The sequence below is a fragment of the Zonotrichia albicollis genome, chromosome 1 (assembly GCF_047830755.1).
Source record: "Zonotrichia albicollis isolate bZonAlb1 chromosome 1, bZonAlb1.hap1, whole genome shotgun sequence".
NCBI classification, from domain to species: Eukaryota; Metazoa; Chordata; class Aves; order Passeriformes; family Passerellidae; genus Zonotrichia; species Zonotrichia albicollis.
Window position 1 is genome coordinate 95271029 of NC_133819.1, and position 20391 is coordinate 95291419.

General features: G+C 39.4%; 1 protein-coding gene across 7 annotated transcripts in view; it reads right to left on the reverse strand.

Annotated features, from left to right (window-relative positions):
- Positions 1–14738, reverse strand: part of ZNF236 (zinc finger protein 236) — a 75493-nt gene extending 60755 nt beyond the window's left edge. For 3 of the 7 annotated variants that reach the window (XM_014264248.3, XM_074547608.1, XM_005482894.4), the window contains exons 1-3: positions 14497–14735; positions 3935–4077; positions 2339–2503 (exon numbers count right to left, since the gene is read on the reverse strand). In XM_014264248.3, coding sequence (XP_014119723.2) covers positions 2339–2503; positions 3935–4077; positions 14497–14557 — 369 coding nt within the window. In that variant the 5' untranslated portion in view covers positions 14558–14735. Of the gene's footprint in view, positions 1–2338; positions 2504–3934; positions 4078–14020; positions 14386–14496 lie in introns of those variants that run through there. The other 4 variants (XM_074547592.1, XM_074547600.1, XM_014264247.3 and 1 more) reach the window with 4 other exon arrangements.
- Positions 14739–20391: the final 5653 nt, after the last annotated feature.

The following is a 20391-nucleotide window of genomic DNA, read 5'->3' on the forward strand; positions in this document are numbered from 1 at the left end:
TCATTGCTCACCAATTATTAGACAGTACATATCAAATTCAGTGGATATTTATAAAAAAAACAAACAGCAAACAAAACCCCAACATCACACAAAGTAAAACATAAAAATCCAAAGCAAGAGGATCTTATAACGAAGGAATTTTCATTTTATATCCACCAAATAACAGTTTTAACTTCTTCAACATATTAAGATGCTCCTAAAGCCCAAAAGCCACTCATGTTCATGAAAAAAGAAGACATAATAGCAGTTCTAACGCAATAAATAATTTGTGTTTCAGTATTTTATTCACCATTTCTATCCTTCCAGGGCAAAATGTAGCAATGAAAACTATTTGCACTTCCACTGAGGAAACTGACATGTTCAACAATCCTCAAGAAGATGGGTCATATTTACACAAGATATATTCTTAATGACTTCTCAAGAGAAAGCAATCCCATATTAGTGAGGAATTTCAAATGTGCAGCTTTTCCCTCACATATAAATTTATCACATAAGTTTATCACATATAAATCACTGAAGAATGTGAGGAGAAAATAATCTCTTGCAAGCTCAGTACCAACAGCCCAGAAAATTCCTTCCAGAACCTTTCACATGGAGCAATCAATCACAAAAATCTAAGTTTCACAGACAGACCCACTCTCCCAAATCTCACTAGAGCTGCTCTGCTCTTTCCCACGTGCATTCGTCTGTAGATAAAGCTGCGTGATGCAGCACAACACAAAGGTAAAGCTCCCCAGATTTCATTATGTGAAGCAATCTTCCTACCCTCTATGTATGTGCACCTTTGCTCTGATCTCAGATTTGTAACCCTTCTAACAACAAAAGGAAGAAGAGCAGACAGGAGGGAGAACATACTCCACCCCTAGCTTGTTAACCTGCACATTGTGAAAAACCCCTCAATGGCAGCCGGTGCCATCACCAATTCCCTCTGCTTCAAGTTCAAATTCCAGCTCTCCTACAGGTCCTGTGCATAATTACTGTGAAAGTTATTCCTGCAGGTTTATGTGAATTAATTGCTACATTCATCTCTGTTTTATCACAAAACTACTGGGTATTATAGGAAACACATTCATTAGCAATTGAAATATGTTCATATTTTTATAAATTTAATTTTCAAGCTGCAGATGGAATTTTAAATTGGAAGGCACCACACAGCCTATTCTTCTGACATCTGCACCAAAGCAAAAAAATCAGCACTGCTGAAGTGCATGAAAAACCACTTAGTGGTAGAAATAAATACCAAAAACCACCCTCAGGTGTCTTTCTTATTCTGATGTTTCAAGCAATTAATAAATCAAGTTTCCTTAATAATACCAACTAAGCCATTTATCATTGTAGATACATTAATATATAGCAAAATTGGACTCCAGTTCACTTAACTTGGCTGCCTACTTGGCTGTGTACATGACAAAACACAAGCTAAAAGGATTAAAGAAGGAATACAACCTCTACAGGTGGCATGCCCTGCATCTGGTTTAGGGAAAAGGGCACACAGGCCTATTACTCCCAACTTCCAGGTCAAAACTGCTGTAAGCTGTCAGCAATTGGCATGGAGAAACACACCACTGTTACATTTGTGATTGGAAGCTGGACAATAAAAATGTATTCCTGATTCAGCTCCAGTTCTCCAACATGAAGTGCAATTTTAAAAAAGCCTTAATGGGAGGAAGAGGCAATTGCATCATAAAAAACTGGGTATTTTGGGCAGTGCATTCAACTCTGGCAATTGTTGTAATGCAGTAAAGACTATAATGTGTGCAAAATACAACCACTATGTATTAACTGCTAAGAATTTAATCAACACTCTATCAAAATGGAAAATGAAATTTTGATGGGGAAGGAACAAGTACTCCTCAAGCAAAACAACCAACCACACAAAAACAGAGGTGGGAGCTGTAGATAAGGTAACAGCTTCATCTATTTCTATGAATGGTGAGAGTTCCTCACTATGACATTTGCCATCAAACACGATCACGTTATTTCTTATGTGTCGGCTTATCAATGTAGATTAAGCCACAGAAGTATCTTCAAAATAAAAGTATGTGCAAACAACCAATCAGTCAATGTTTATACATAGTATGATATGGTATCTATCAAATATGCTCAAGTTCCTTTTGTTCATGAAGACACAATGGGAACACTTATTTATAATCAGGATATTAATTTCTATAACTAATATTAAAACAGACTCCCCACATAAAGTTTTCTATTTCTTCAGAACAAAATAATTTATTCAAAACCTAAATTTACACAAAACCTAAAGCATACAGGTAAGGGATTAAATACAACCACTATGACATGTCTTTTCAAAATTAAGATATAAACTTAAATGAATTACCTCCTCTTTCTCATGTAGCATTATATGTGCTTTCAGACTGGCTACTCTGGAGAACTTCTTGTTGCACACAGGACACGTAGGATCTTCGCCATTGTGAGTACATTTGTGCAGGGTCAAGTTGAATTCAACGTTAAATGACATCGGACACTGGTCACACCGGTGAGGCTGTTTGTTAAAATCACAAAAATTAAAGACAAAATTCAGTCTTCCCATAAGCTACATATACCCTGAGTGACACATATAACCATACAAATCAAAATGTTAAACATTAAAAAATAACAATTCAAGTACCTACATAGGATAATGATGCTTAATAATACCAAGATTAATTCTCTTCTTTGCATCTCATTACAGAAAATGCATTGTAAGAGCACAAAGGGAAAAGAAAGAAGGGGAACTAAGGAAACCAGAGACTCAAAACTGAGACTGTCTGAAAAGAGTGAAGTTCGTAAGAGAGAGCAATGAGCAGGAGTCAGAAACACATTCTCCTATTTTAACTGCGATCACGATTCACCCAGAGGGTGGCTGGACACTGAACAGGCTCCCCAGGGAAGTGGTCACAGCACCAAGCCTGACAGAGTTCAAGGGGGATTTAGACAATGCTCTCAGGCACACGGTGTGACTCTTGGGGTGTCCTGCACAGCGCCAGGTTTGGTCTTGATGATCCTTGTGGGTCCTTTCAACTCAGCATATTCTGAGGTTCCATGAAATCTCCTGAAGTAAAACTAATAATCAAAGCAGCAAAACACTTGGTTTATACTAGGCCTGACTGCTCCTCACTTGGTATCTGCAAAACCAGTTTTCTATTCTTTAAGAGCCCTTTCACTTTTGGATATAAAGGCTCTTACATAAGTGTGCAATAGCATGGGCTTAACCTTATCAATTTTACAACTCTGAAACTTGTGTAAGTTGTTTTTGTATATGTGAATTATCTCCATTATTGTGCTACATTTTGTGAAAATTAATCTGTATTTAGGGCTACCTCAAAAAGTAATAGAATTATTTTCCTATTACATGTCAGTAGTTTTAGCTTTGTGAACAAGAAAGCAAAGGAAATAAATTAAATGCTTCATATTACAGATGCAACTTGTGGCAAAAGCTTCATTCAGAAAGCCAGTCCAGTCTTAATGACATTTTGGTATTCTCCAAATTTGATTTGTAAGCAGCTAAAGCGATGACATCAATCCACTGATTAATACATACATACTAAATTAGTTTACAAGTAGGATCCTTTTAATAAATATAAGCATTATTTTCTTTTTATTGCTAATGTGTAGAATCCCTTTGCAAACTATTGAAAAAAAACTCACACATTTTGTCATCCACCTGGGTATTTTAGAAATCAAAGAAAATGGCTAAAATTAAAAACTACTGATCTGGAAACAACAATCCAATTAAAGGGCATCAAAGGAAGGTCCTATCTCAAAGGAAACATGAGAAAACATAAAAGAGATATGTCACAAAACTCTGAGGTCCCCAAGTAATAATTATTAGTGGTGTGACTGAAAAGAAATGGAAAAGACATCTTGTGTTAGCTTCACCTGATAGTGTATGAAAATATCAATGTACACTGGTTGCATCTAGCACAACTCATACCTTGTCATTTTGCTCATGATCCCTCATATGGCGCTGGAATTGGGTCTCTCTTGGAAAAGACAGCAAACAAATCTCACACTTATGGAAGTTGGGGACTTGGTAGGGAAAATTACCGTTCTCTGCAGTTGGTGTCAGAACATCATCTACAAAACAAGCAATAAAACATTTGTATGAAGTCACATTTTATCTACTTACAATTTATTGAAAAAACCAGAATAATTTAAAGTAGGAACTATTTCAATTCCTCTAGGATTTTTGACTTATTCAACAGTGTAACTTCAAGGAATCTTGAAGATCTCAGGCTGAAATATCACTGCTTCCATTGACACAGGATCAACCAAATATATCCATACCTCAAACTGCCAGTCACTACAGACATAAATAATCACCTTTCTCCAGTAATTTGAAATAAATTCTTTCTGTGCTTCACAAACACCCATCAAGTCTGAAACAAAATGAAACCTTGCAAAAAACACTAGGTATGAGTAAGGGACTGCCAGGGGTTACTTTTAATAGTATTACATCACAGGTTTCTAAAAAAGTTTTTTAAAACTACATAGTCAGCAGTTCTGACTACACAGATTTTCTGCCCTCCCTTCTCTTGCTCGCTCCTTCCCTAAGAAAAATATTTTCTTTCTTCTCCTTCTGGCATTACAAAATCTTTATTAAAACCTATTTTAAAACCTTTAGAGTTGTAAACCCAATACCAATGTTTCAAGCAGTTGAGAGAGATGCAATAAACTGTAAGTCTAAGTGCATACATATTCAATGGAAAGAGATGGATTTTTCTTTAATCAGACCCAGTCTAAGCCCATACAGTTTTCTTCTGAACTCCTACAGTCATGCAACTTTTGATACACCAAGTCGCAAGCTTCTACATCCTCCTGCTCAAACGAGTGAAGTCAATCCTATAAATACTTTATGATAAAAGGAAAATACTAATCTGAGGGAGTTAAACACATTTTACATTTGAGAAGATCCTGTATTACTAAGAAAGTTATCTTTATTTAAGAAAAACTTTAAGAAAAGCAACTGCCAGGAGAGGTCAGTTTGTACGGCAGGTTAGAGGCATGAAAAAGGAAAAAAATCTACAGAATTCAGTTTCAAACCACAACTAAAACTGCATCAACAACACAACATAAAAAGAAAGGAATATTTATTATCTAGACATGCAAGGTTTCTGATGTTTCTCTTTAAGTCAGTACTTTTCTTCATGTATGTAGGAACTAGGCATAGGAAGTAACAGCACAAGCAGAAGTTTACAGCATCCTGTTTACATTTCCTCAGAGGAAATTGGAGATTATATCGTTCATATAGCATTTCCACTCTACTGCACCCACTTCAAAGTCCTCTCTCGTTCACCACAACATTTACAAGGGGAAAGAAAATATCAATACCTTATGTCCTGATCATTTTTTTTTTCCTTCCTAAAATTCTCATAAACAAACTTTAAAAGCTTGTAGTTGAGGAAGCTGTAGGAAACATTTCAGCACAATTTATCTGGGCAAGAAATCACAACAAAAACCAATGCCCTAGGGACTTGCACTTCCAATTCCTGGACTAAGTGACCCAATTAAATTTTGTTTTGCAAAGTTTAGTAATCAAATATTTCTCTGTAAGAGAATAATGCAAACATCACTTATCTTTATCATGTTTAAACTTACACTTACTGCACCCTTTAATAGACTATAAATTCATAGTATGCAGACACTATCAATAACAACCCTGAAATGACCACATTTCTTCAAAAGCTGAAAACTACAGCTTTAATTACATGACACAAGCCTTCAAGCAATCTTGTGATAAATATGCCTGATTAGAAAAAAGGACACAAAATCAGTTTCTGTAAATAATGGCATCACAAGAGAAGTGAAAGAAAAACCTATATCTGTACTTGGGCTATGTGAAAACATAATGCACAAGGCTTTCCCTTCCTCTGGAAAAAGGAGTAATTGTTCAATCCCACATAGGCCTGACCTCTCACTTTAAACTGACAACTGAAAAATGATCCAATCCATGACTTTCCAAAGGCCTTCGAACCTTCTCCTTGAACCAAAGAGATTATTATCTTTAAACATTCACTCTCGAGATCAAAGGCACTGGGCAATTCGCAAAAACAATGTGGAAGCCATTGAAGTAGCAAAAATGTAGCAGTGACATCATCAAAGGTGCTAAATTCTCAACACTTTGAAGCAAAATCCCAACATGCTCACTAGATTCTGAATAATACTGCCAAGTGGTATTGGTCTTGGGTCAATAATATACCTATGTACCATTTTTATTGTATTATTGTATTATGTATTATTTTTATAAAATGTGTATCATATCTGTATTGAACAATACTGATTAATCTACAGGCTGTTAATTTTCTTCTGCAATTTAAAAAGGAGTTTAACTATAGAACAAAAAATTAAGTATCTTGTAAGATTTCAGCAGAATTTGATTACTATAATTCTACAAAATCAGACCACTTGATGCAGTACCTGAAAATATTTCAGCTTTTCTGTAAAAAGACAGGAATGACCACCGCTAAAATAAACAGAAAGAGGCAACAAATGCATAATCTTAAAATATTTCATAGAAAAGAACAGAAAAACAGCCTGAACTTAGAAAAATGAGGAGTTGAACATATCACATCCCATGCCAAAGCATCACAAAGTTCTCAAGACTAGTTCATGGATGATCATAAACCCTGAGCTGCCTCCAAGCTGTTCCACCTTCCCAGAGGCACTCAGATCCCATGCAAGAAGAAACAGAAGGCACCCACATAGCAAATGGACTGCTTACAGTTGTAACATTTTAAGCATTACTCTTTCCATGAAAATTTTTGTAACTCTTTCCAAAGCCAAATCTTGCAGGGTTTTTTTGGTCCTATCTTTCATACTGCTAAAAAGAAAAGGAAAAACACTGGGGAATCAGGACTGGACTCTAGAATCACCAACTGGACTGTAAAGTCCAGCTTCTCTTGGCAGAAGACTCTGAGTGCAGAAATCTTTAAGGACAAGGCACAGCAGATCAGCTTAGGTTAGACTCCAGAAGTCTTCAAAGGCTCAGCTACTGGGAGATCAGGCTGAAGTCTGTTCTAGGTAGTTACAGCCAGTATGTCCACTAAAACAGTCCAGTTTGGACATTAAAGAATTCTGAAAGTTCAATTGCTTCACTTTTTCTTAAAGGGCAGGACTGCTATCTAATACAGGTTTAAATTAGAACACGAACTCATTTATTCATTACCACTACGTCTGAAGTAGCCTATGGGAGAGATGAGACTACAATGTGTTTTTCCTTTGTATTGTCACTAAAACAGTCCTATCCTGTATCACCCACTAAATACTGGATATTTCAGAGAATTGAACAGCTCCTTTTTATTAAAGATGTAGGAAGTGACTTTATAGATTACTCTTCTACTAATTAGGAGAGTATTCAGAAAAACATCTCCCCTGAAATCCATCAACCGGGTAACAGAAAGGCCTAAATGGTTACACTGTGTTTAGAATTAGGAGGACAGTTAAAACAGGAAAGACACTGTCAATTAAAGAAGTAACAAGCAAGTGAGCCATATTTTGACTTTTCAGGCAGGTGTCACAGCCTCATGAAGTAAGACTCAGGAATGTTTTCATTTCCATGTTATTAAAAAAAATTTTCAAAATGAAATAACCATTTGACACAATTTGTTTGTTAGAAGAATCAGTATCCCAATGAAAACTTCATTTACACTGATACCTCTTTCATAACAAGTCAAAGTAATAACCTACACTACTGTATTTCAGATAAATCAGCAACAAAATAATCTTTCCCTATATCAGAGGGAAAAAATGCTTATGGTGCATCAGCTTGGATCATCAAACAAGCCAAATGCTGCAAAAGACTGAATCTATCTTAAAGACCAATACTTTTGAATACCAAAAAAAGATGCAAACAAAAACAAGTTCAAGAAGCTAGCAGTGGGGCATGAACCACGTAATTTTTAAATCCACTGAGAAATCCGTCAATTAAGAAAAATGCAACAATTCCAAACATTCCCTGGGTACCCAAGTGAAAAAAATCAAAATACTGACCTAACTGACACAACATTTGATGGACACATTTATCATTTATCATATTAGCAAGAATCTCATTAATAGCCAATATGATGCTTATGTTGTCATATTGTAATATATGTAAATATAAGTATTAGAAACACAAATTAAGCAATCTTTTTATTGTCAGGTATATCTGGCAGATGAGAACACAAGTCTGCTTTTTTAATGAATTAATGCAATTCAGAATGCCATTCAAGCCAAAACCACAGAATTAAAAGTCTCAGGTTTTAGTTCAAGAAGACATTAACTGATTAAGTAACACCAACACAATCACACAAAAATTGACATGCTCTTATTAGAGAGCAGCTTCTTACTAATAGCCATAAACAAACACAGAGAGAGAAAACAGAAAATAACTATTTAAGTAACAAACCTCCTGAAAAATAAGTGATTCTTTCAGGTCTGCACACTACAACAAATGATAAACCATGCTGAACAGAAGGATAGTTTCAAACATTTGCTTTTATCAGTATTAGCTGCATAGAAACAGTGCAGAAGCTACTGTCACTTTCTACTTTTTTTTTCTCAATCTGCATGTTAGTCTAGCTGCAGCATAAATCAACCTTACTCCTTCACAGCTTGGGAGAGACAGTCAAGTATCAATACAATTAACATAAACAGGGAGCACTTAGCTCATTATGCACCATCAAACACATCTTTGTCAATATGCACTGTCAAACATATTTTTGTCTGTATTCTTAGTTTCTCGAAAGTGCCCAAAAATAGAAGAATCTGATTTGCAAAGCACCTATCAATGATAACAAACTTTCAGTTTAAACACAGTCTTACTTGAATACTCCTAATGTTACAACCTGTAATGTCTTTCCTGAATTGACTGTCCCTCCCAGAGCAGCCATAATCACTCTGGGTGAATTCAGCTGTGATACAGCTTCACCAACACTTGACCTCAGGAGTTGAGTCAGCAAGCAGGTGCTCTCTGCTAGAAGCCACTGATGACAACTCAATGTGGAAGGAGGAAGACAGAATTAGAGCACTCCCAGCCATTGCCTCCTTATGTAAGCAGCACTGTGCCTCATGGCAGCCCACAGCCCTCTCTGCAAGGCGCAGATGGACTCATTCAGCTGTGAATGCAGCACAGCCTTATTAGATCTCTAATAACCTCCTCCAATCCAACTGAAAGGACATTGCAAATAAACACTCAAGCTTGTAAAATTCATGGGTGAAAACTTGTCACTTATGTTAAATGGCAGCTAGCAAGCCTAGGGACAAAAGGGTCTGACCCTATCAAAACCTATTTACTAATTTATGAGCGGAAAGAAAGCGGTAGGACAAGAGAACAAAACAGGGATGGCAATACTGACATTTCCTCATACTACACTTGAACTCATAGAACACAAATGATAATGAATTATTAAAACATTTTGCTTAGTTCTGCAATCATAAAAGCAATAGGTTAGTTTAAATCTAGCTCAGCACTCAAAACAAAAACAGCAGGCATTCCTTCTGACTCCTAATGGGAAGAGCAGGAGGACTCAACTCTGAAAAAAAACCATAAATCAATCAAGATAATATATGCTCATATAAGACAAGGTATTTTTATTATGCTTTGGTCAACACTTAATCTGGAACACACTACTGGGATGGACATCCAGGGGGCAGTCACTTGGCATGTGCCAACATAAAGTAGATGCACTCCTCTCAGGAGCAGAGTCCAGACAGAGCAGAGCCACACTGCTGCACCTCTGCTGCAGAGAAGCCTGAATTAACTCTGAGGACACAAAATTCACAGTTCCATCACAGGCAGTGAGATGCTAAGTAGGTTGCACTTTATCTGGCTGGGATAGAGTTAACTTCCTTCCTATCAGCCCATATGGTGCTGTGCTTCAATTTGTGACTAAAACAATGCTGCTAACATCACTGCTTAAGCTATTGCTGAACAGCGCTGCACAGCATGAAGGCCTTCTCTGTTTCTCACTTTGCCCCCACAGTGGGTAGGCTGAGGGTGGGAGAAAGGCTGGAGCTAACACAAAGGGATATTCCAAGCCTTAAACCATCATGCTCAGCAATATAAAACTGGGGGTAGTTCTTCCACGGTAGTGTTCTTGGCTCAGAGACTGAGCACCAGACTGCACCTCCGAGAGTGATGGCAAACATCTACCTTTTCACCACTTGGTTGGGCTGTTTTGTTGCTTGGCAATTTGGCTGGTTGGGTGGGGGGGTTTACCTTTTTTTTTTTAAGCTTTCCCCCTTCATCTCCTCAACTGCCTTTATCTTAATCTGCAAGCTTTTTCTTGCTCTTGCTATTCCCATTCTTTCTCTCACCCTTCAGCAGGAGAAAGTGAGTGAGTGGTTAGAGGGTGCTTAATTGCTGGCCAAGGCCAACCCACCACACAGATACACCATCCACATCATCCTAACCTACACAGACAACTGAAATCTGGCATTTCCTTCAGCAACTTTGATAGCTTTGTTTGACATTTAGGTAAATCTTGCTATATTTATTGCTAAATGCTCCAAAACAGGAGTTACACTTCTTTTGACAGCTGCATTTGAATGAACTAAGCTACCATTTTCCAGCTGTTTGTTTCCACATGATTTGGATTTCTCATGTGTGAAGTCATGACCTTTACCTGTGCCCAGCCACTACTCAGCTAACAGAAACTTCTGAATGAACTAAATGATTTACTACATGGTCTTCCCTTGTCCGGAGAATGAGCATAATCCAACTGCAGCAATAAAAATCAAAAGAGGGACATGAGAGATCTCAAATAGAAATTTTAATTATATTTGGAAGCACTTAATGCATGGGAATAAATGAGGTATGAATGTATCAGCATAGATGCAATAGGAAATAAAATTTCTGCAACTGGTGGGAAGCTATGGACAAGGGACAGAACAAGAACTGAAGCTATCACGCGGACAGAACACAAGTTATTCAACTGCATAGATTACCTGGGAAAAGACATGGAAATTATTTCAAGTATAGTGAGGAACTAGTGTGGAATTAAAGCATGCCAGTGTAATCCAAGTTCACCATCTTTATCACCCAACATGCCCCTTTGTACATAAATGGGGATTTTTTTTACTGCAGAACAGTGAGATACCAGATTATCACCATTAAAGCCTAAATATGAATGTTTTCCTAAGGCAAAAGCTTGAGCAGTTGTTCCTTCTGCACGTTTTCCAAAGAAATTACCTATACCTATTGTATTTAAGATATTTAGAGCACACCACACAAGCTGTACCATAACCTTGTCATTCTTGCCTGCATGACAACACTCACCTATTCTTCTCTTGTCAGTCACACCACATAAAACCCTAATGCAAAACTACTAAAATAATCTACATAACAAAAATTGGTAAGATTTAACTGATGTGCTCAAATTTTATTTTTCTTCAGTAATATAAAATTGGGATGCAGAGCCTCTAAATTGCTTTTCCCCTAATTCAATGTACTCACACCCAAAATACTGCTAGAAGACTGACAGCAGCAAACAAAATACAGCCAGCTCTGCAGAGGCAGACTTAAAATTATGTCATCTCTGTGTTTCCTAGCTTTGTCTATTTAATATTTATCACTCTTCATGTGAAGATTCTGTTACAGTTCAGGCCCTCTGAAGACATGAAATACTCAAGTTTTAACTGCACTCATAAAGGAACTCAGTTCAGACTTGTTTCAAACTAGCCCTTGGGTTTAATAAAGGACATACACTCTAGGCTGAAAAACTGCTTCAGTACACCCTGAAATATTTCATTTTGCTGTTCAAAGCATTCCTTTCCTGCTATTTGAAAATGATCAGATAGCAAAAGTCCAAACTGCTCATTTCATGTTGCCGCTAGTCAGTGACAAACATCCCAGGTAAAACAGAAAGGGCCTCTCTTTGGAAGGAGACCTCATAACTCCCTTGTGTAACCACTGTGACTGTGCTCAGTCACCCTCACAGTAAAGAAGTGTTTGCTTATGCTCAGACAGAACCTAGCATGTTTCAGTTTTCACCAGAGAGGTTAATTTGAGCTGTTCAACTGAGTTTAAAAAAAAAAAAATTGCAAGATGGTTTTGGGAAAACAATACAATACCAAAAAAGGAAAAGGATCTTTTAAAGTATCAGCTATTGAGGTCAAGATATTATTTTGACTACTGCTGCTTAGAGTTCATTTTTCTTATCCAACATATTTAATTTTCCTAGAACAAAGAAGTTGTTCTAGTCTTTGACATGCATGGTGGTTTGTCTAAGGAAGCTACATAAAACATTATTGATTCACTTTATTTTCTCCCAAAGCAGAATTACCATAAACATACAGACTGTACAACTACAGAGAGCAACATTTCCATGAAAGACAACAGCACAGCATGGCTGTAGGAATTCCAAGGACCACACATCAAAAAAATCTAAACCAATGCAATTGCCTAAGTAAAAGATATGAAACTTATTTTTGTGAACACCCATTTTCTAAATAAAATTCCTTCTGGTAAAAGTGAAACCCATGAAATGCACAACCAGTTTTCAAAGCCTGTATCTGAACAGGACAAACAGCCAAATGTCCTGAGAACATAAATTTCCCAGATTCACGCAGTCCTGCTCAGCCAGAGCTTCCTCATTCATGACCTTTTTTTGTCACAGAGAAGTGCAGAAAAAAATGTGCTGCTTGCCAACATTGACTTCACTGCTCTCCCAAACTGCTGAAATCTCAAGGACCAAACCCATCAGAATCCACAAAACTTGCCTATTTAGGCCAGTCCTTGCAAATGTATCTCAATCCCTGTGACAGCCCCAGATCCTGTAATTCTCAAGTGCATTCAAACCACCTCTATGAAAAAAATATCATTAATAAATTGGCAAACTTCTTTTAAAATAAATGAAAATGTGAAAAATAGAGAATGTGACGAAACTCACATTAAATCTTGTCAACCATATGCACATCTTACCATAGAAACAGTCTAAGATCAAGGTCACACTACAAGCACAATGAATACAGCTACTAGGCTGTAGCTGCCTGGACAGCTTGTCTCAATTCTCAGTTCTCATCCTTTTCTCATTTGCACATCATGCCATTACTATAGGAGTTCACACATGTATGACACATGCATACCCTTTCAAAACTACTAGAGAACTAAGGAGATCTTTAGTTTAAATAATAAACAAACAAGACCACCTCAACCTCCAAAGCTAGTAACACCAAAAGTTCTTTGGGACTTTCTTTATATCCTTACTACTGAGTGACCAAAAGCTGAGATCAATAGTCACAACAGAACAAAAAAAAAAAAAAAAAACAAAAAAAAAACAAAACACCACTTCTGGTAGGACCCTGTGGCCCATCTGGCTTTCCATAATGTAGAAAAAATCTTTCCCAACTTCCCAACTCTCACATAACAGCACAGCTTTTTCTTTGCCTGTCAGCACGTTTCAATTCTACACAAAAGTATTCCACAGAAGGCTCACCTACACGTTCCCATTGCAGAGCCAGAACTCATCTGAAAACACTAGGAAAACAAAATATTCTAAATACGTACTGAAAATATTAACTGGATGACTTTTCATTACTGAAATAGGTATGGTATTAAAATGATTTATGAAATCTCTTTCCATTCTATCTGTTAAAAAATACATCTTTCAATTAAACACCTACTGCTACATGCTAAGGCGAAGTCACTTATGAGGGTTTCAGGCCTACCTGAATCACAGCATTTTTTGTTTGTGGACCTTATTTCGATATTGCTCACATAACCACAGTATCATCAGCAGGAGCGAACAACACAAAAGAGCCATAAAACTCAAAAAAAAAAAAAAAAAAAAAGACAACTCCCCAATCATCAAACCAATCCTGCCCTGAACGCGCTCCCCTGACATCAACGGCAATAAAATACAATCAAAAATGTTCAAACTTAAGCATGAAACTAATACATGTTGGGAGAGAAAACCGGCTTGGTTTGGGGATTTTTACACATATATTCACGTAGAAAACGACTGCAAAGGTGTTTTTAAAGGAAAATAACAAGAAACTTAAAAATAACGTCGTCCTTGCAAATCAGAAAGTTGAACCTCACTTCCTATTTGTTTATCATGCTTTATTCGAAAGTCTCGTTAATTTGGCCGGGAGAGGAGCAGCGGAAGGAGCCGGAGCCTCCCCGTCCTGCCCACTGCAAGCTGGCCCGAGCTCTTCCTCCGGCTCCGGGTCCCGCACGGCGGCAGGAGGGAGAAGGAGGAGAAGGAGAAGGAGGAGGGCCAGGCCCGAGGAGCCCTGCTCCTCCGCCGGCCATCACAGCCACGGCCGCGCTGCCCCGGCGGGTGGCGGCGGGGAGGCCGCCCGGGCCCGCTCCGCCGCTGCCCGCCCGGTCTCATTGCGCAGGGCCGGCCCGGCTCCCTCCGCTCTCCTCTCCTCCCCTCCGCCCTCTCGCCTGTACCCTCGCACAATAGACCCGGCCTTCCTCCCCCATATCCGGGGACTATATGCGGAGCCCGCGGAGGCTTCTCGCCTGCTACCCCCGGGCGCGAATCGCGCCAGCCCGGCCGCGCTCGTTACCTGCCTCGGCGCCGGCCTCGCCACTCTCCCCGCCGGGCTCAGGGGGCCGCCCCCTCGGCATGGCCGCCCCCAACCCGTCCCTCCCGCCCCCCCCGGCGCACGCACACACGGACACACCACACACACACACTCTTGGCAACGGGCGGAGGGGGGACGGAGGGGCGGGGACGAGCGGGCGGGCCCGGCCCTACACACGGGCTGCGGGGGGCGGGCGCCGGCGCTCCCTCCCGGGGGAGGCGGGCAGGGGGCGAGCGGGGCAGCGGCGAACTCACGGCAGGGCCGGCCGGGCGGGCGGGGGGCACACGGCGGGTGAGGGGCGGCGGCGGCCCCCGGTGCGCATGCGCCGGTCTGTGCCGGGCTGGGGGGAGGTCGGTACATCCGGGTGCGGCGGCGGGCGGGGCCCGCAGGGCGCCCGTGTGGGGCAGGCCCTGGAATGGGAACGGGAGCGGGCCGAGCGGGGTTTGGCACAGTGGATCGGCCTGCCTGTGGCTCCCACCTGCACGAGTACCTGTGTCCCCTGCTGTAGCTGACCCTGCCTTGGCAGAGGGGTTGGATTACATGTCCCTTCCAACTCTTAACAGTTCTGTGATTCCGTGAGGGTACGGCTCTTAGAGCCTGAAAGTCAGCAGGACTGGGCCAGAGCCATGTGGTTAATGGTCTGAAGTTGTGTCAGAGCACATTTAGGTTGGATATTAGGTACTAGGAAATGGTTCTTCACCCAGAGGGTGTTTGGGCACTGGAACAGGCTCCCCAGGGAAGGGGTCACAGCACCAGCCTGACAGAGTTCAAGAAGCGTTCGGGCAATGCTCTCAGGCACATGGTGTGGTCTTGGGGCTGTCCTGCACAGGGCTGGGAGTTGGGCTCCGTGATCCTTACGGGTCCTTCCAGCTGTGGACATTCTCTGTTTCTGTTCCTTGTGGGCGATGGTTCCCTTCCTTACCCTTGCACACCCTCCATGAATTCTGGTTTTAGGCCGAGGGGTACAAAACGTGAGCACATGGAACTCACCTGGTGCCCAGGAAGCCTCCAGCCCACATAGCTGCCAGGGCAGGCAGAGTTTGCTGCTGAAGCCGGCTGAACTTGCTGAAATTGTTTGGCCTGGCTGTGCCTTGGCCAAGCTTTGCTACCTGAACCAAATTGCTGCCCAAGGAGATCTTAGAATCACAGAGTGGTTTGGGTTGGAAGGGACCCTAAAGATCATCTTGTTCCAATGCCCCTGCCCACGAATGGTGACACTTTTGACTAGACCAGGTTGTTCAAGTCCCATCCAGCCTGGCCTTGAACACTTGCAGGGATGGAGCATCTACAGCTTCTCTGGGCAGCTTATGCCAGTGTCTCACTACCCTCACAGTAAATTATTCCTTTCCGGTATCTAATGTACCCTCCTTCAAAGTCATTCCCTCTTGTCCTGTCACTCCTTGTGAGTGAGCCTTGTCAGAAGTCCCTCTCCAGATCTTGATGTGAGTTGTCATAAAAGATAACTGTATCATTTAATAGTGATTTTTTGGTATCAGAGGCCATAGTTTGATTCTGTCCCCTGTAACTGGTGTGCAATAGAACTGCACTCTGGAAAGGTACAAATAAAGTTGCATGTGCTTTTCTTGACAGCATGTTCTGCACTTCATAGATTTCATTGCTTCCAAAGACACTGCTGTATGTCATTGTTTAATACACAAGTGTTGAGCTTCTAAAATTAGGTGTTTATTACACCTCTTTCTTGCTAAATAAATCTTAATACAAAATACTTTTGATTAATTACTTGATTCTTTTTCTTCCATTATCTCTTTATTTGGATCTGTTTAAGACTATAAAGCTTGTGAGTTATGGGGGTTTCCTATAGCTTTTGATTTTTAAATACTTTTTTAAAATGGTTATATTTCTGTGCAGAGGGAACTTGTATGAGAATATCGCCTGCAGTGATCAAACTACCTTTTTTAACATTTTTTTGGCAACTCAAGTCTTACAGCCAAAAATGGATGTAAAGCCCATTGCCACTGAACTGGCTTGCTGCTGCTTATTTGCCAAACTGTTTAAAATGTGTAAGTTCTTCTCATTGCCTTCCAGGATGTCCCTTTTTCTTCCCCCATCCCATATGCCAGCATATGTCCAGTTTCTTTATTACAAACTACATACTGCTTCAATAGCCTGTATTAAAACGCGTTTAATATGATGCATTAACCAGGCTGGATGATCCTGTCCTCATTTGTTTCATTTATTACTTTAATATCACTTTCTGTAGTCTCTGTAAGTAGTATTTGTCAGGCACTTCAGATCACTGATCAAAAAACAGGGTGGGTTGGGTACTGATGTCTGTAAACTATTGTAGCAAAGCATTACTCAATCGTTTTCTCATCATTGAATGTTAATTATCACTTCGTTAATTCATCTATCTTGTTCCGTTTCCAATGGATGCTGGGGGTTTTTTCTTAAGTTTAAGCCTTTCAGATACCTAATTAAATTACATCTAAAAACTTGCCTTAAGCAACCCAATTTAATCATATCAAAGAATGAATTCAGGTTTCTGGAATGCAAGGTTTAGTTTCTTCCTGAAGGCTAAGATTTGGATAATTTCACATTCTGTCCGCCAACCAAAAGTGTACTGTATTTAATTTGCTCTGCAGGAGTGCAGCACTGGCTGTATAAAAATGGAAAGGAGGACTGAAGCTGGTGTGACCATGGCCCGGGGCTTCTGTGAGCTCACTCCTCGCTGCCGCCCAGCTGCAGGCAGGAAAAGCAGGAAGAACAGCAGTGGCCTCTGGTGGCTGTAGCATAGCTCTGTGCTAAAATACCAAGATCGCCTGTCATTTTAGCAGTGAGCTTCAACCTACAAGTACAAGAAACGAAGTGACAGCTTTTTGGGTGATTGCAGAGAGAACCCAGGGACAGAAATCAAAACCAAAGACATCGAACCAGATCAGTATCTGGAAAAACTTTGCACAATCTCATTATCTTACATATTTCTCTTGATTTTATTCTAACTTCGTTATCAAGCATGTCTGTATTTTTTGTTGAGGTCATCTGCTTTAGGATTAAGAACCTTCATTTTGAGTTTATTTTCAGTTTTGAGCTGATGCACACTTTACAGGAATGTGAGATTTTATGTGCAGGCAATTTCTCTCTACAGATAGTAATGAAAGCCATTTAATGCAAAAGCCAACTTTCATTTCTATTTTAGCTTTTCAACATTATTGTTCTCTGCCTGTCTTTCAGTGTTCAGCAGTAGTGCATACAATTGTGTTTAATTTTGTACTGCAAAAGTCTGTTCATTATCTGTTCCAAATTTATGTGGTATGTTTGTCATTGCCTATCAGTCTTCTAACACTTCTACATCACTCTCATTCTGTATAAAACTAGCTCTGCATAAAAGCATAAAAACAGAATAGACATAATTTTTTTTTCTTCAGAGCCTTAAGAAGCTTGTGGTACTGGGAGACAAATAGTTTATGAAGAATGCATGTAACATGTGTTGAAGAGGATATGAACATTTTTATTAATAAGGAAATTCAGTGGTATATCATATGCCTAACTTTACAGACATTTTCAAGCTGTCTAATCTCAGTGTAATTTTCCTTCTTTGTCTGTGTGATTGACACAATATATTTCCCTTGCACTTCGCAGCTTCTGGAAGAAATGTACTGCACTCATTGTTATAACTTCTGTGCTACTTGTCAGTGATTCTGTTGTCTGTATTTGCAGAAGTGCTGATATTTCAAAATATTTCAAAATTTTTGTATTTTGTAAATAATAAAATTTCCAATTACAGTCTCTCTCTAACGTCTCTGGCATTACTCTAGAAGTGCTACACAGGACACTCTCGGTTTTGGGGTGTGCCTAGCATTATAACCCAGTGCCTTCTCAAGTGAGAGCCTAGCAGACTATTACTGATGCTCTGCTGTCCATCCAAAGAAAACATGGGTCTGTTTCCCAGATGGAATCTGTAATGTAATCCAGAGTGTGAGATGGCTAGCCTTTAGCTTTTCTATGATGAATTTTATCAGGTATCACTAATTTCTAGGCAGAAAAGCAGCTATAGTGTCATCCCTTAAAATATGCAACAATAAACTGTATACTTATTTCATACTTGCAGATGAACTATAGCAACAGAGAGTAAGGTTAACACAAGGCCACAGGACAAGCTGAGTTCTAGGTTTTACTACCAACCGGTAGTACTAGATGTGCTGCTGGATTTTAAGGCAAACAAATGAAATTCAGTGAACCATTTCAGTAAAGCTATTTACTAAGTAGGGTACTATTTGCAGTTGTCAGATACTGTTTTACTATTGTAAGATATTTTTTTCAGTTGCTTATAGCTTTGCCATACTTGAAACCTTTGGACTAAAATTTCCATGCCAGCTGTCTCACTGCTGTTGATTTGAACAGTCTACTTCTGTTTGTCAACTTATGTATCAACCTTGGGTTTGTTTTTTTTATTTAAGAAGGTACATGAAATTGTTTGCTGCACTCACCAGTGAAACCAGTGTTTGAAAATGTTGATGTTAGCTTGAATTTTAATTCAGGAGGACTCCATTCCAATAATAGTTTAAATTTATTCTTTTTCTATAAGTTTCAAACAAATTTCTAGAATGTGCTCAATATTTTTAAAATTTTTTATTTTTCATTTTAAGGATAATGTGACAGCTCTCCAGTATTTTCCAAGCTGGGGAAGGCAGCACAGTACCTTCCCTGAGTTAAGGCTGTAGGTGTGTAGTATTCCAGATTGGAAAATCCCTCTACAATTTGCTTAGAATCATGACATTTAGATAAGTAAAACACCTTTTGAACTCTTATGTTTTGGCTTTTGCATGTCTGAATGCTTGTGAAGTAGAAACAAACATACTTCTAGTGAGTGCATTTTTGTGTCTTGGTTTGGCTTTGGGCAATGGCATTTTAAGAAAAAAGCATTGCAGTTTTCCCGGTGTGATGAAAATGCTGATACACCAAAGTAGTTCTGTGGTTCTGTGTTCAGCCAGAAGTGAGAGAAAGAGAAGCAATCTCAATATCCTAGACACACAGTAGAGCCAGGCACCCATAGAAGGGCATTTTGAGAGCTATACCATCAAATTCTGTAGAATGCTTTGGGTTGGAAGGGACTTGCGGGTCATTGAGTTCTAACCCCTCTGCCATGAGTGGGGAACCTTCCACCAAAACAGGTTTGCTCCCAGCCTGGCCTGAACACTGTATTTGCCAACTGTTGGCACAAAACAGTAAATAAACTTAAGACTGTCTTAGTGCTGTTGCCAAAAAGAAATCAGCTGTCCTGGGAATAGGAGCTTTATGATTATAGCACATAACTTGGACTAGAACCTGCAGTAATGTGGAAATGTCAACAAAAGCAACAATCATCTTCTGTCATACTGCTATAATAGAAAAAGTTAGAATAGGTCTGGTGTATATTCAGAATGTATAAATTCTTAAAATTATGCAGTGTGAGAACCGCAGTACACATTGTTTATGAAGGATTTTACTAAAGAGGTAATTTTCCAATGTTAGCATATTAATTTTCAAGGAAAGGGAAATGTTTCCTGCTTTGTTGTGTTGGTTTGTTCATTTATCAAAGAAATGGTGCCTCCTACACTTTCTTGATTTCCTTTTGTGTAACTAAAGGACTTGGGTTTCCAGCACGGTCAGCTATCTTGCTTCTAAAGGTGCTATTCCAGTGGAAAATAGTATTTTGATGAAAAACTAATTTTCTGTGAAAATCTAGTGTTTACACTCATTACAAACCCCCACACATTTAATGAAGATTGAAAATGTAAATGCCCTTTGAACAATATCCATAAAAATCTCATTGGCAGCCCTGAGGCTGCATGTACAGTTCAGTATTTTAAGAGGAAATTCAATATAGTAAGGCAGGGTTGTACTGTAGTACATTGTAGTAGTAGAGCTGTACTAAAG